At 42.7% G+C, this 14,791-nt stretch overlaps 1 protein-coding gene across 2 annotated transcripts in view; it reads left to right on the top strand.

The window, feature by feature from the left end:
* Positions 1 to 14,791, top strand: part of LOC129718443 (RING finger protein 17) — a 580,234-nt gene extending 565,443 nt beyond the window's left edge. The window contains exons 1-8 of one of the 2 annotated variants that reach the window (XM_055669232.1): positions 7,680 to 7,819; positions 8,985 to 9,188; positions 9,256 to 10,565; positions 10,632 to 11,119; positions 11,189 to 12,012; positions 12,344 to 12,769; positions 12,831 to 13,607; positions 13,672 to 14,791. In XM_055669232.1, the coding sequence (XP_055525207.1) occupies positions 9,331 to 10,565; positions 10,632 to 11,119; positions 11,189 to 12,012; positions 12,344 to 12,769; positions 12,831 to 13,607; positions 13,672 to 14,640 (4,719 nt within the window). In that variant the 5' untranslated portion in view covers positions 7,680 to 7,819; positions 8,985 to 9,188; positions 9,256 to 9,330 and the 3' untranslated portion in view covers positions 14,641 to 14,791. Of the gene's footprint in view, positions 1 to 7,679; positions 7,820 to 8,984; positions 9,189 to 9,255; positions 10,566 to 10,631; positions 11,120 to 11,188; positions 12,013 to 12,343; positions 12,770 to 12,830; positions 13,608 to 13,671 lie in introns of those variants that run through there. The other variant, XM_055669231.1, reaches the window with a different exon arrangement.

The following is a 14,791-nucleotide window of genomic DNA, read 5'->3' on the forward strand; positions in this document are numbered from 1 at the left end:
TATAGTTTTAAATAGTCTTTGAATTTCTCTTTTTTCCAAAACTTTTGAGCCACATATCAAATTGTTATGAAGTTTGTTATTTGTAAGTTTGATGATGACTCGTTCGTATGACACTAGTTATGTTCAAATAAGTCATGTAATCTTTGAGATAATAGACTTTCGTTGTTTTATTAACAATTTAATTCATAACGGTTGCTTAAGTTCGATTATAATCAAATGAAATGGGAACGTGTAGGGCAGCCAAACTTTGAAACCACGTGTTCAATCATAATTCATCAGTTAACCCTTAACTAGCCCGCTCATCTGATAATAATAATCAAATCGGTTGTGTAGTTTCTGAGATAATGAAGTTTCGTGATTTGCACAAGCCGGCACATTACAAATGAAGTTACAGTTCGATTACAGTAAAATTCAATAGGGTCTTCTGAGGCAGCTAGACCATTCATTTGACACTAATTTTGTGGAAATCGGGTCAGCCATCTCTGAGATAAGTGAGTGAGTCCAAGTAGTCTTCGGAATATGTTCCTTTGCATAGCTGGATTTCACATTTTTAAACATAACAGGCAAAGTAATAGTCCGATTGCAAAACAAACCAATAGGGTCTTATGGGGCAAAAAGACCTTCCATTTGACACTGATTTTAAAAAAATCGGTACAGCCATCTCTGAGAAACATGAGTGAGATTAAACAGTCTTCAGAACACGTTTCTTTTCATAACTTTTGAACCACAAGTTCAGTCTTTATGAAATTCAAAACTTAACGGTTTTTTAGGTAGCCCGTTCTTTTGAGACAAATTATGTTCAAATCGGTTGTGTAGTTTCTGAGATAATGTTTCATGATTTTCACATTTTTAAACATAACCTCTAAACTAAAAATCCGATTACAATAAAATTCAATAGGGTCTTATGGGGCAACAAGACCTTTCATTTGCAATTAATTTCATGAGAATCGGTCCAGCCATCTCTGAGAAAAGTGAGTGAGAATAAAAATCTGCACATACACACACACACACATACACACATACAGAAAATGCTCAGCTCGTCGAGCTGAGTCGAGTGATATATGCCATTCGGCCCTTTGGAGCACTTTTATACTTTCGGTTTTGCAAGTGATTGCTATACCTTTCTAGGAGAAAGGCAAAAAATATTAATTTAAAAATGTACAAAATTTTGTGTTTCATTCTGTGCCGAACAAGCATCAGTATCGGATGTGTTTGGTGATAGCTCCGATAGAATATAAAACAAAAGACGCGCGAGCAAGTGTTGGCATTGTTTGCCTGGTCGAGTGAAGGTTCAAGGTCGCCCGCTATTGTGCAACTGTTTCGCATCGTGGCTGTTTGCTGGTGCGTAAGCCGATTTGGCTGCTAAGTGATTTGTGCTACAGCAGTAGACGAGAATCTCAACACAAAGGAGGAAAGAGAAGAAGCCAACAGTTGACAGCGAGTTGTGTCGCTGTGCTGAGTGATCACACACCCGGCTCGCTGCTGGTGGCTGTTTGGAGCTGCTGTATTGGTGCTGCTGGCTGTAACGGCTGCAGCTTCGACCGTTCGGACAACCAACCCTGCTGAAAGGAGAAGTAAAGAGGTACGTGTTCTGTCGGCGCTAGTGCGCTAGATTTAGCGCGATGGATGTAGATCCCTCGCATCCCGTGCCACCATCCCCGAACCTCTCCGACCCTGTCCCTCCTGCCAACCCTTCCTCTGTTAATTCTCCAGTCCCCCCTCGCCCCAGGCTTTACCCGGACGGATCTCAGGGCAGCTTTACTGTTTTCTTTCGGCCAAAAGCAGGACCGAAATCGAAACCGTTAAACATCCTGCAGACTTCGAAAGACCTGACGGAGGGGTACAAGGCCGTGACCGAAATCTCCAAGGTCAGACCCAACAAGCTCCGTGTCGTGGTCAGCGACCTGGAACAGGCCAACGCTATTGCTCGCTCCGAGCTTTTCACACGCGAGTATCGCGTTTATATACCCGCACGAGACGTGGAGATCGACGGTGTCATAACCGATTCGAGTCTGTCGGTCGAGTGTATCTTGGCAAGCGGTTTTGGCTGCTTCAAAAATGCTTTGTGTCACGACGTAAAAGTAAAGATCATAGATTGCAAGCAATTGCGGTCTGTGTCTCTTGTCAACGGCACAAAAGTGTACACTCCGTCAGACTCGTTTCGTGTTACGTTTGCCGGATCTGCTCTCCCTAGCCACGTCTCGATCGATCGGGTTCGTCTGCCTGTGCGATTGTATGTACCCCGTGTTATGAATTGCACCAATTGCAAGCAGCTAGGCCACACAGCCGCCTACTGCTGCAATAAGGCACGATGTAGCAAGTGTGGAGAAACTCATGCGGACGATTCTTGCAGTGTAAATGCTGAAAAATGTATTCACTGCGGGGAAAATCAGCATGAGCTCTCCACATGCCCGGTGTACATGCAGCGCAGAGATAAAATCAAGCGGTCACTTAAGGAGCGTTCAAAGCGATCTTACGCTGAGATGCTGAAGAAGACCGTGACCACTTCTACCATAACATCGAACCCCTTTGATCTGTTGTCCTCTGATGAAACCGATTCTGACGATTCACCAGCGGGAACAACTTATGCCAATCCTGGGGCGTCTAGAAAGAGGAAAAATATTTCCTCTCCTAAACTTCCCCGAAAAGGTCCTAAGATTTCCCAAAGTGAAATGAAAGTTACAAACAAACCAAACAGTGCTGCGGAAAAACCGAAGCAAACTCCTCCTGGGCTTGCAAATTTAAAGTCCCAGAATGAGTTCCCAGCACTGCCAGGAACATCTAAAACCCCAGTTGTTCCTTTTGCACTCCCAGTTGATGAAACAAACTCTGGATTAGTGAAATTTTCTGACATTGTGGACTGGATTTTTGAAACTTTCAATGTACCCGATCCAATTAAAATTTTTCTTACAGCATTCCTCCCAACAGTTAGATCATTTTTGAAGCAGTTGACTGCCCAATGGCCCCTCCTTGCAGCGATTGTATCCTTCGATGCAATGACACGTATCCCGAAACCTCCAGCGCGCCCAAGCGCTCTGGATCTATCCTTATGTTCGACGTCGCTACGGTTGGATTGCACATGGAAGGTAATCCTCGATCCTCACGGTAGCGACCATCTGCCTATTCTTATTTCAATTACAAACGGTTCAACTCGCATGCGACCAATTGACATTCCGTATGACCTCACACGGAATGTCGATTGGAAGTTATACGAGGAAATGATTTCAAAAGCGGTCGAGTCGATTCAACATCACCCACCACTTGAAGAATACAACCTCCTCGCGGGCTTAATCCTCGACGCCGCGTTGCAAGCCCAAACGAAGAATTATCCCGGCGTAACGATCAAAGAGCGGCCTCCAACTCCGTGGTGGGACAAAGAGTGCTCCGATGTCTACACGCAAAGATCCGACGCGTTTTTGGCCTTCCAGAAGGGAGGTATACCCGACGACTATATACGGTATTCGGAGCTTAATACCAAGCTTAAAAGCCTGGCTAAAGCAAAGAAACGCGGATATTGGCGTCGGTTCGTGAACGAGACGTCGAGGGAGACATCGATGAGCACTCTTTGGAACACAGCCCGAAGAATGCGGAATCGCGTAACGGTCAACGAAAGCGAGGGGTCTTCAAGTCGGTGGATATTTGATTTTGCCAGGAAAGTATGTCCGGACTCTGTTCCTGCGCCAAACTTTGTTCGCGATACGTCTCCGGGTCACGACGCGATAGAATCACCTTTTACGATGGCAGAATTTTCAGTTGCCCTCCTGTCCTGTAACAATAACGCACCTGGGTTAGATAGAATCAAATTCAACTTGTTGAAGAATCTACCCGGCAATGCCAAGAGGCGCTTGTTGAACTTGTTCAATAAGTTCCTGGAGCAAAACATTGTACCGCAGGATTGGAGGCAAGTGAAGGTGATCGCCATCCAAAAACCAGGGAAACCAGCTTCTGATCACAACTCTTATAGGCCGATTGCAATGCTATCCTGTATCCGGAAATTGATGGAAAAAATGATACTCCGTCGTTTAGACCATTGGGCCGAATCAAATGGTCTACTATCAGATACTCAATTTGGCTTCCGCCGTGCCAAAGGGACGAATGATTGTCTTGCGTTGCTTTCAACAGATATTCAGCTGGCGTATGCTCGCAAAGAACAAATGGCGTCTGCGTTCTTGGGCATTAAGGGGGCTTTTGATTCCGTTTCTATTGACATTCTTTCGGGTAAACTTCACCGACAAGGATTTTCTCCAATTTTGAACAATTTTTTGCACAATTTGCTGTCCGAAAAGCACATGCATTTTACGCACGGCGATTTGGCAACTTTTCGCATTAGCTACATGGGTCTTCCCCAGGGCTCATGTTTAAGCCCCCTTCTTTACAACATTTATGTAAATGACATCGACGAATGTCTGGCAAATTCATGCACGATAAGACAACTTGCAGACGACAGTGTAATCTCTGTTACAGGAGCCAAAGCTGCCGATTTGCAAGGACCATTGCAAGATACCTTGGACAATTTGTCTGCTTGGGCTTTACAGCTAGGTATCGAGTTCTCTCCGGAGAAGACTGAGATAGTAGTTTTTTCTAGGAAGCATGAACCTGCTCAGGTTCAAACACAATTAATGGGTAAAACGATTTCTCAGGTTTTGGTACACAAATATCTTGGTGTCTGGTTCGACTCTAGAGGCACCTGGGGTTGTCACGTTAGGTATCTGATGAAAAAATGTCAACAAAGAGTGAATTTTCTTCGTACAATAACCGGACAATGGTGGGGAGCCCACCCAGGAGACCTTATAAGGCTTTACCAAACAACGATATTGTCTGTCGTTGAGTACGGGTGTTTCTGCTTCCGCTCCGCAGCAAACACACATTTGATCAAACTGGAGCGAATACAATATCGTTGTTTGCGTATCGCCTTTGGTTGCATGCAGTCGACCCATACGATGAGTTTGGAGGTCTTAGCTGGAATACTTCCATTGAAAAACCGCTTCTGGAGCCTGTCTTCTCGCATTCTTATCAAATGTGAGGTCTTGAACCGTCCTGTGATTGAAAATTTTGAAAGGTTAATCGAACTTAATTCTCAAAACCGTTTTATGACATTGTATTTCAATCACATGTCCCATAATATTAACCCTTCTTCGAATATTCCAAATCGTGTCGACTTATCAAATACTTCTGATTCTACTGTGTTTTTCGATACATCCATGATAGAAGAAACTCGTGGAATCCCGGATCATTTACGCGTGCAGCAGATCCCCAAAATTTTTTCCAATAAATATCGAAACATCAACTGCGACAATATGTTCTACATTGACGGATCACTTCTTGATGGGTCCACTGGCTTTGGTATTTTCAATAACAATTTAACCGTCTCCCATAAGCTTGATAATCCTGCTTCTGTTTACGTCGCAGAATTGGCTGCAATTCAGTACACCCTAGGGATTATCGAAAAATGCCCACGGACCATTATTTCATCTTTACGGACAGTCTCAGTTCCATTGAGGCTCTCCGATCGATGAAAGATGTTAAGCACTCTCCATATTTCCTGGGGAAAATACGGGAACATCTGAGTGCTTTATCCGAAAAATCGTATCAGATTACCTTAGCGTGGGTCCCTTCTCACTGCTCGATACCGGGCAATGAGAAAGCGGACTCTTTGGCTAAGGTGGGCGCAACAAACGGTGGAATTTATGAAAGACCAATTGCCTTTAATGAATTTTTCTCATTTGTTCGTCAGAATACGATCATCAGTTGGCAAAATGCTTGGACCAGAGGGGAACTGGAAAGGTGGTTACATTCCATAATCCCCAAGGTGTCGACGAACCCGTGGTTCAAGGGGTTGGATGTAGGTCGGGATTTCATTTGCGTGATGTCCCGGCTTATGTCCAATCACTATAGATTTGACGCGCATCTCCGTCGTGTTGGGCTCGGGGAAAGTGGTATCTCTGCCTGTGGTGAAGGTTATCACGACATAGAGCACGTTGTTTGGTCATGCCCTGTACACCGTGACGCCAGGTCTAAATTAATAGCTTCCCTGCAGGCCGAAGGTAGGCAGTCGGCTGTTCCTGTTCGTGATGTCTTGGCGAGCCGTGACCTATCCTACATGTCCCTTATATACGTTTTCCTGAAATCCATCCACGCCCCAGTTTAGTCCTACCCCCTTCCGCCTGCATCCAGCCTAACGACAAGAACACGTTAAGACCCCGGATCCGGAAACAGCAATCAGACCCGCACGATACTCTCAAGGCCCGAGGGAGACAACCCAATAAGCCAGTCCGTAATATCTTGGCCCAGCTGCGGAACATGTGCTTACCTATGGCAATGAAAACCATCATACAGTAAACCAGTGCTTTTAATGCAAAATATTTTAGCTTTAAGTTACATTTAGCTTCAGCTCGTAGTCGGCAGCGAGGATAAAAAATTTGCTTTTAGGTATTAAGATACTTAAGAAAGTAAGCTACCAGATATAATTGGCGCCGTTAAACATTAAATTGTATTTGTGCCGTGTCAAATAAGTTATAGATGAAAAAAAAAATTGTGTTCCTACGATTGATTGTATTCTTTTTTAACTATTATGTCACAAGTTTCAAAAGTTTCCATATAATATCATTTTAGTAATGATCATAGTTTTTGAGATATTTACAATGTTGCAAAAAATTCATCCACCTAAACAAACACACAGTTTTTAATAACAAATCTTGAGTCAAAATGGTCCAAAAAATTTTTTTTTCGCGTCGACGTATACACTAATTTATTTATTTGATGTAAAACTTGACAAAGTTCCATACTGAACTTTAAACAGTAAAATAGTAGAAGATAGCATGCTGTCATCCCCCTAATAACCTGCGAAGAGTATCGATTCCCAAAAACTCGATATTTTTGCTCTGCTGCTGTTCATACTAGAGATGCTCAAAGAGAGATAAGCGATGAAAAAAACCGTCAATTTGGCAACTAGGTTTCACGTGTCAGAGTTGCCGGATTGCTTCTCAAAACGCAATGTTGACTACCTCTTTCATTTGACTTGTATAACTGATAGTGACGGTGGAAATCCTGGGGCAATAATAAAGTGCATCACAAAAACCCTGAAGGTGTTAAATTTATCACAAAAACCCTGAAGGTGTCATGTTTATATTTAATATTATATACTTGTACCATAATTGATCATTATTTTGTTGAACATACAAAAGGTTTGTGAACCACCAGTTAAAAATCACTCTGATAAACCAACTTTGAAGCATTCTCAAGTCATTGATTAGCCAGAAAACATGAAAAATATATACTTTATTGTACTTGATTGCAGCACCTTTCAATGTGTTACCTTCCTTGCTCGTTTGGCTCACATCACTCTCTTCGCATATCTCTCTCTCTCTCTCTGAGTATTGCTAGTTTAACGGTAATCCATACACCTAATAGGCTGTTAAGCATGTTGTTATGGTTATTGATTATGCGGGAAATAGAAGACATTGAAAAATATGTGCAGACATTTGAAAACATGTTATTATGACCCGCATTTTGCATAGGTGGTGACCTCTTTTTTGCTCGACAGTTTTCGATTTGCCGGTAATTTTTGCAGCCTTCGGTCGGTTTTAACAAGTGATCTCGGGTTGGAAGATATGTGAAGACATTTTCTCTAGGAACGTGAAGACATTTGAAAAAATGACCTGGCATCCCTGCTGGGTAGTATCGCCAGTCGATAGAAGTATCGCCCATCTCTAATCTGAAATTTCTAGTCTGCTGACGCCATATTTTTGCGATCGCACTGTCAGTATTAATTGTAATATATTTTTGCCTAGGAATAAGTGATAAATATATAATATTTAACGTAAGTAAGATAATAAAATAATAGAAATTGATTAAAAGATATAAAACAGCAATTGAATTCCTAGTGCTATTTTTGCTTTTAGAAAAAGGGCACTTATATCACTATGACCCAGGATCGTTTCTATCGGGGTTGATTTTCTATATGACGGGTGTGTGCAGGATCCGAGCTGTTTTGGATACTAAAGGCCGAATTTAAAATCATGTACAGCAGAGCTATTAGCTATTTCATCTGATGCTGTCCGGTCTTGCGCTTTTAGTTTTTCCTCTTGTTCTTTTTCATCTAAATACGTATAATACTCGGTGTGCTTTGATCAATAGGTCCTTAGTAACCGCTATGAGGTATGGTTATTTGAGAAGGATCGATGTTCCCATGTCACGGTTATGTAGAAGTTAAACGTTCGTTCGTTGAAGCTCGGTCATTGTGCCGGTATTCTCCCGGACCAGCTTGGGGATCAAAGGATATTTATGTTCAACTGTCAGTGGTCGTCTTCATACCAAAAACCATATTCCAAATTTCTCTATCTTTTAAATCAGACTTTATTCTAGGACGTACTATTTATTATAACATTGACGACATAAAATAATTATCTTCTTGGTGATGATCTGAATACCACTGGTTCAGTTTTAATCATGCTTTGGGTTTCAAACTATAATCTCCGACTCGACTGATTAGGCGTCGTACATAAATTACGTAACGCATGAAGGGGGGGGGGGGGGGAGCGGGGTTGAGTCTGCATTACTTATTGTTAGGTAGCGGGGAGGGGGGCGGGGGAGTAGAGACAGTTTCGTAACTGATGTTTGCTCGAAATTGTAGATTTCGGAGGGGGGTCAGGTTGATCAGCGTTACGTAATTTTAGGGGTGGGGAGTCATGTCGAACGTTACCTATCGTTACATAGGGGAGGAGGGGGTCTGAAATCTAGATTTTTAGAGTTACATAATTTGTGTACGACGCCTTACGAAGTTTTTAAAGTGATAAGCTCAAAAGGCCACAAAGGCGTGGCATGGAAGTTCCAGCATGAAAAAGTCAACGAAAAGAGAGAGTTGTAAATTTCGCTAAAACACCCCCGTAAGGGTGACCACCCGGGCGTTTATAGCCTTTTTATTTATTTTTGTTTTATTTAATTTGTACTTTCTTGACAATGTGTTATTATGTTTTTTCTTGCAGAACCTTGATCGTGTTATCGAAAAACAGAAGGAGTATACCGATAAAGTTATTACCGAAATTACCGACTATTTCTTCTCGCTCCACAACGTGCTACAATCTGTAGAACAGGAATTACTGTGCGCTGTGCGAGAACAGTTCGTTGAGTATCACAAAGAAACTACGGTTATTCAGAAGGAACTTAATGCTTCCGGTCGAAACCTACAGGTGCGTATTGTAGACAGTCAGCTAAACTACTACATTTTGAAACTTCACGTTTCATTTTCTTCCACAGCGTTCTATCGAACAATTCCAAACATTCCAAGTGGCACTACCCCGACAAATTCTTTTGTCAGATCTAATCAAGGACATGAAAAAAATGCTGCATACTGCCCCAATTACGGCTCAGATTCAGGAGCCTTCTAGAAATCCGTTCAATTTTCGGGAAAAAGAACCTTTGCGTAAGGAGATCCGAAACTATTTTGGACTAACTTGCACCTCCGACAGTTACCGCTACAAATATCTTCCATTTTACACACCGGAGCCCTTTCCTGTGCTGGAACCTATGAACTCGCTAGAACCTAAAAAACCCTACGAAGCAGCATCATCTGCTTCAGGAAATACAAAATCTGATCGCGTTAATAAAAAAGGCTATAAATCCAAAACTCCGTCCGAGGGTATTGGAAGCGAATCAACCAAAAACAGAAGTAATTCTGCTTCAAGAAGATCTGAGGAAATACAAACAGCAAGGGATCAGCTTTCAATGGGATCCAGTGAATCTGAACTGCGTCGAATAAAAAAAAGTCATTCTAAACGCAAGCATAAAAAATCTTCACGTCACGAAAAACATACCAGCGATTCGAGTGCACATCAGTCTTCAACTACAACGGACAAGCAGAGAGCCCCTAGTCCGGATGTGGTATTCGTTTCAACCATACCCAACCAATCAGATCCGCAGTGTTCTCAGCACGCTACTGACAGCCACAAAGAACAGCAACCTTTAGGAGTCGTGCAGTCTAATCGTACTCTCGGAGGCCGCCTTGTTTCCTACGGTTCCACTAATTCAACTCAAAGTAATTCGAATAAATCACTTCCGGCAATTATGCCTGCAGATGCAGCTCACGAAATGGTTCGTAAACCGATTTTGGAAATAAATCCAATCAATCCTGATAACGCAACCTTCATTAAGTACAGTCAGAAGGTTCAGGTCACTTGCGTGATCAATCCAAACAAGTTTTACGTGATTACTAACCAAAAACAGTTCTCTATTATAAACGAATTGTGTGAGATTGATTCTGAAAAAGTTGAGGAACCAGAAAAAATAAATATCGGCTCAATCTATCTGGCGCAGCCGATTTCCGAACGACGCTGGTACCGGGCAAAGATTTTGAGCCGAGCCAAGCACGGAAAAAAGTATGAAGTTTTATTTGTTGACTTCGGCCGTACCGATGAGATTCCGAGGACGCACTTTCGTGAAATGACTCAAATTCTACACGACACCGAACTGTTGGCCTGCGAGTGCACCCTGTATGATTTGGTACCGGCGGATGGTGGTTCCACGTGGAGCCCAGAGGCACGCCAGTTAATGATAGACGTTATCGAGAAGTAGGTGTTTAATTTGCAGAAATTCCAGCACATTTAACTTACCTATACTCTGTTTTAATTTTCCAGCAAACATATGATTATGTATGTTATACAGAATACAACGAGCTCCGAACCGCTACTCGTGGATTTGATCTCTCAAACCGTCGACAACCCAAAGTCACTGCGAAGTACACTAATTTATTTGAACGTCGCGAAAACGGATCCAAAACCTCCAAAGCGGACATCCGATGCGCAGCTTCGAATTCATCAGTTGGAAAATAGTCTACAAAAATGGAACTCTGAGTACAAGCGAAAAATCAACGCTCGTGAACTAGAGAAGGACGATGTATTCAAGGCTAAGCTGACGTGCTCTATTTCACCAAGTGAGTTCTACATTCGTAACAACGCATGGCAAGAGCAGTTCGATAAAATGCAACAGCAGCTTGCTGAGTATTGCAGCAAAGAGGCCAAAATTGCCTATTTGCCCCACGTTGGAATGGTTTGCGCGTTCGCCGAACAAGATCCTGATGATGTTGTGGTATGGAAACGAGGGCGAATAATTAAGCTTGGTGAAGGTAGGTTCCTTTTCCATATACCTAATTATAATTATGTTATTGTTTTATTTATTTTATTTCCATGTATAGCACACTGTGAGGTTGCCTCCGTAGATACTGGGCACCGTTTGCTTATTGAATGGCAAGACATTCGATACATGCCCAAACAATTCTGCTTGCAGCCTGAATTTGCCGTTTGTTGCAAGCTCATGCATGTTATGCCATTTAAACAGCATAACTATCGTTGGACACAGGAAGCGATAGCCGACTTCAACCGGCTAGCCAAAAGCAATTCAGTGTTCCAGATTATTGTAGATAGTCGTGATTCTGAGCGCTTCTACGACGTTGCCCTGTACGTTGTTAAGAAACGTCATGATATATGCGTTAATGGGTTGATGGTGAAGAATGGCTTCGCTGTTTCGACAGGGGCAGAGAGCATCATAGTTGAACGACCTAAGGAGACGCCTGTTGTCGAGGATAAGACTGCTATGGATGGGGGAGATACTGCCAGTGAGCGAACAGTCGCTACTAAAAGCTCTGCTTCAGAAAAACGAAAAGCAAGAGTTCGCGTAGAACTTTTACGGGTTGTTTCTCCGGGAGAATTCTACGTTAGTCTAGTCAAAAATGCCAATGGAATTTCCCGAATGCAGGAAGAGATCCAAAACCGGATGGACGAGAAAATGGACGAAGGAGATGACAAAACGGAGTGGAAAGTAGATGAGCTCTGCTTGGTGTTTCCTACGATGACAGCCGTGCCCACACCCGACAATGATGGAATCGGCTGCGAATGGTACCGAGCGCGTGTAATAGAGGTTGTAGATGACAGCAACTATACGGTCTTCCTGATCGATCGAGCATTCACCATGAATGCTCATTACTCCAACATGTGTACAATTCCTGCCGATTTAAAACAGGTATGAATTTAGGCTACAGTCTTTTCCTTATCTTCTTTCCTTAATAGCGACAAATCTCTTGAAAATTCTAAACATTTTTTATTTAAATTCAACCAAAAATTTGTGTATCTTATTGTTTTTGAGTAACAGAGATTAGAACAAAAAAAATGTTTTTGTTTAAAAAGAAATCGAGATATTTTGAGATTTCTAGTGTTGCCTTTGCCTCCAATGGTACCAATCTCACACAGTTCGATTGAAACCAGGGAGTTGGCAATACTCCATAATGCTTGCGATTGGGATGTCGCTATGGCCGGAACTCTCTTTAATTGCAATTATGGTATTTATCCGACAGATCCATCCAGCAGCGATTCGTTGTTTCCTGGCGTGCATCGGTCCGACGGGCAATCAACCAACCTGGAGTTCATCCGTAATCGATGCCTTTAAGGTGGCAATCGAGAAGTTTCATTGTTTCTCAATCTCTTTACATGGTAAAAGCGTGGATGATTCACTGCCGGTCATTCTATGGGGAATGACATCGGAAAATACCACAGCACTCTCGCCGCTGCTATTTCAGTATACCAACATCAATAATAACCTGGTACAGTACGGTTACGTGCATCTAAAGGAGAAGTTCATGGCACTGTCGTCGGCTACTTCAGTGGAAGAGGAGCTTCTACGCCATTACCAAGCTTTCGATAAGTTTGTTCAATCTTTGGACACCGAAATGGTGGAACCTGATATAGAACCCAGCTTCTCTGGATCATGTGACACCTATCAGGTGAGTGATTCACGAAATCAATCACGAATCAAACAATAACACAACTTGATTTATTTTTCAGGACGATATCACTAATGAACCGACTCCGATCGATCGGTGGCCACCGGCAAAACCTATTGATAAGAGTATCTTTGTCGGTGTACCAACCTACGTGGATAACAATGGCGTAATCTATCTGCACGATGTGGAAAAGGAACAGACCCTGTCGGCCCTGAAGAAGCTTATCAATGCGAAATTTGATGGCAGTAAACAGCTACCGAGCGACAAATTCTATGCCAGCGGTGAACCGTGCGTGGCAAAATTTCACATTGATGATCAGTTCTATCGGGCCATAGTTCGGAAGGCAATTAGTCCATGCCGGTATAAGGTACAGTTTGTTGATTATGGCAACATCGAGGAATGTGACGTGGAAGACTTGCGAAAGAATGTGATATGCGGACGCGTACCTATTCTGGTTAATAAGTACCGCTTGACTGACGTGGCTCCGGTTGATCCGGATGTCGTTTGGAAGACGGAAGTTTTGGATACGCTACACTCTTTGATTGTGGGCAAACAGTGTCAAGTGCGAGTCGACACAGATATGGATTGCGATGCGGCAGGGGTTATTCCGTGCTATTTGAAAGTGACCGGTGCCGTCTCCGTGGATGTATCCGAGTATTTACTCGAACAAAAAATGGTCATCAAAAAGCACGGCATATTCGAAGAAAAAGTTGATCAGCTTTTCGATCCGTATATGAACTTATTCGGCAGTAAGCGAGGGAATTCACCGAAAGGAATTCGATTCAGAATCGGTGCTAATTTTGGAACGGAAGCTGTTAGCGACAGTGAAAGTGATGCGGTAAATGTGTCATCGATATCGACAGACGTACAAAATGATAACTAAATTGTTCTTCTTGTTGCAGGAAACACCTACAAATTTTCGTGGCCGATTCAGCAAAAAAGAAATGAACGATTTGCTCGACCACGTGACCGCGGAACAGTCGCGTTCTGCTGCGGCTGATTTTGATGAGGAGTTGGATGAAGAATCTGAGGAAATCGGAATCGATCTGAATAAGGTGCAGTATTTCTTCAGCTTCGGTGATGTAAAACTCGAGACGGGATCAGATTTGGAAGACGGTGAGGTTGCTGATGACGATAAACTGAACGATGAGGCAGGCGGTGGAGCTGCGACCGATGTTTCCTCGAATGTTTCGTTTAATCCTATCGAATTCGATACATCAACTCAAATTGATCCCCCAGTCGAGTTGACGCGGCCGACATTGCACGGTTATCCAAAGTTTGAGTTGGACAAATCCATTAAAGGATTCTACTGCGAGGTTACTAACCTCATAAGTCCTTTTAATCTGTTTGTATACCCTCAGCTGGATGATCACATTCAACAGATGAAAGAGATGATGGCCAAAATTCAATGTTACGTGAGAAAGCAGCGCAAATGCTCGGATATCGAAGAAAATATGCCATGTCTTGCGATATACAAGCAGGACAGTTTTTGGTATCGTGGTCTCATCGAAGAATACTTCCCGGATCAGGGAGAAGTGCGAGTTTTCTACGTCGATTATTTGAACAAGGAAACCATCAGTGTACGGGATATACTGAAATGTCCGGTCAGTTTACGGCGAGTACCATTGCGAAATGTGCAGGTGCAATTGCACGCTCTTCGAGCAAATCCAAGGATGCGTGAATCGGACATTATGATGAAATTGATCGAAATAATCGAAGGTAAGCGAATTTATGCCAAAGTGACCAGCCACTCACCAACGCTCGAAGTGGAACTGTACACTGACTCGAAGTGTACGAATCTAGTTTACCATAAGATGATTAAGGAGAAGTATTTCGTCGTGGCTGAAACGACACGACGCCGAGATAATTGAAGACAGCTATTAATGGATCGGAACGACAATTTGAAGAGATATTCCCGTTTTTAACATCCAGCAGGATTTTGTTATTTTTGTTATTTAAACAGACAGCGTGACAGCATACTAGTACTCTAGAATCTAAGTTCTTGATATGAAAGAAATAAAT

This window comes from Wyeomyia smithii, chromosome 1 (genome assembly GCF_029784165.1).
Source record: "Wyeomyia smithii strain HCP4-BCI-WySm-NY-G18 chromosome 1, ASM2978416v1, whole genome shotgun sequence".
Classification (NCBI taxonomy): Eukaryota; Metazoa; Arthropoda; class Insecta; order Diptera; family Culicidae; genus Wyeomyia; species Wyeomyia smithii.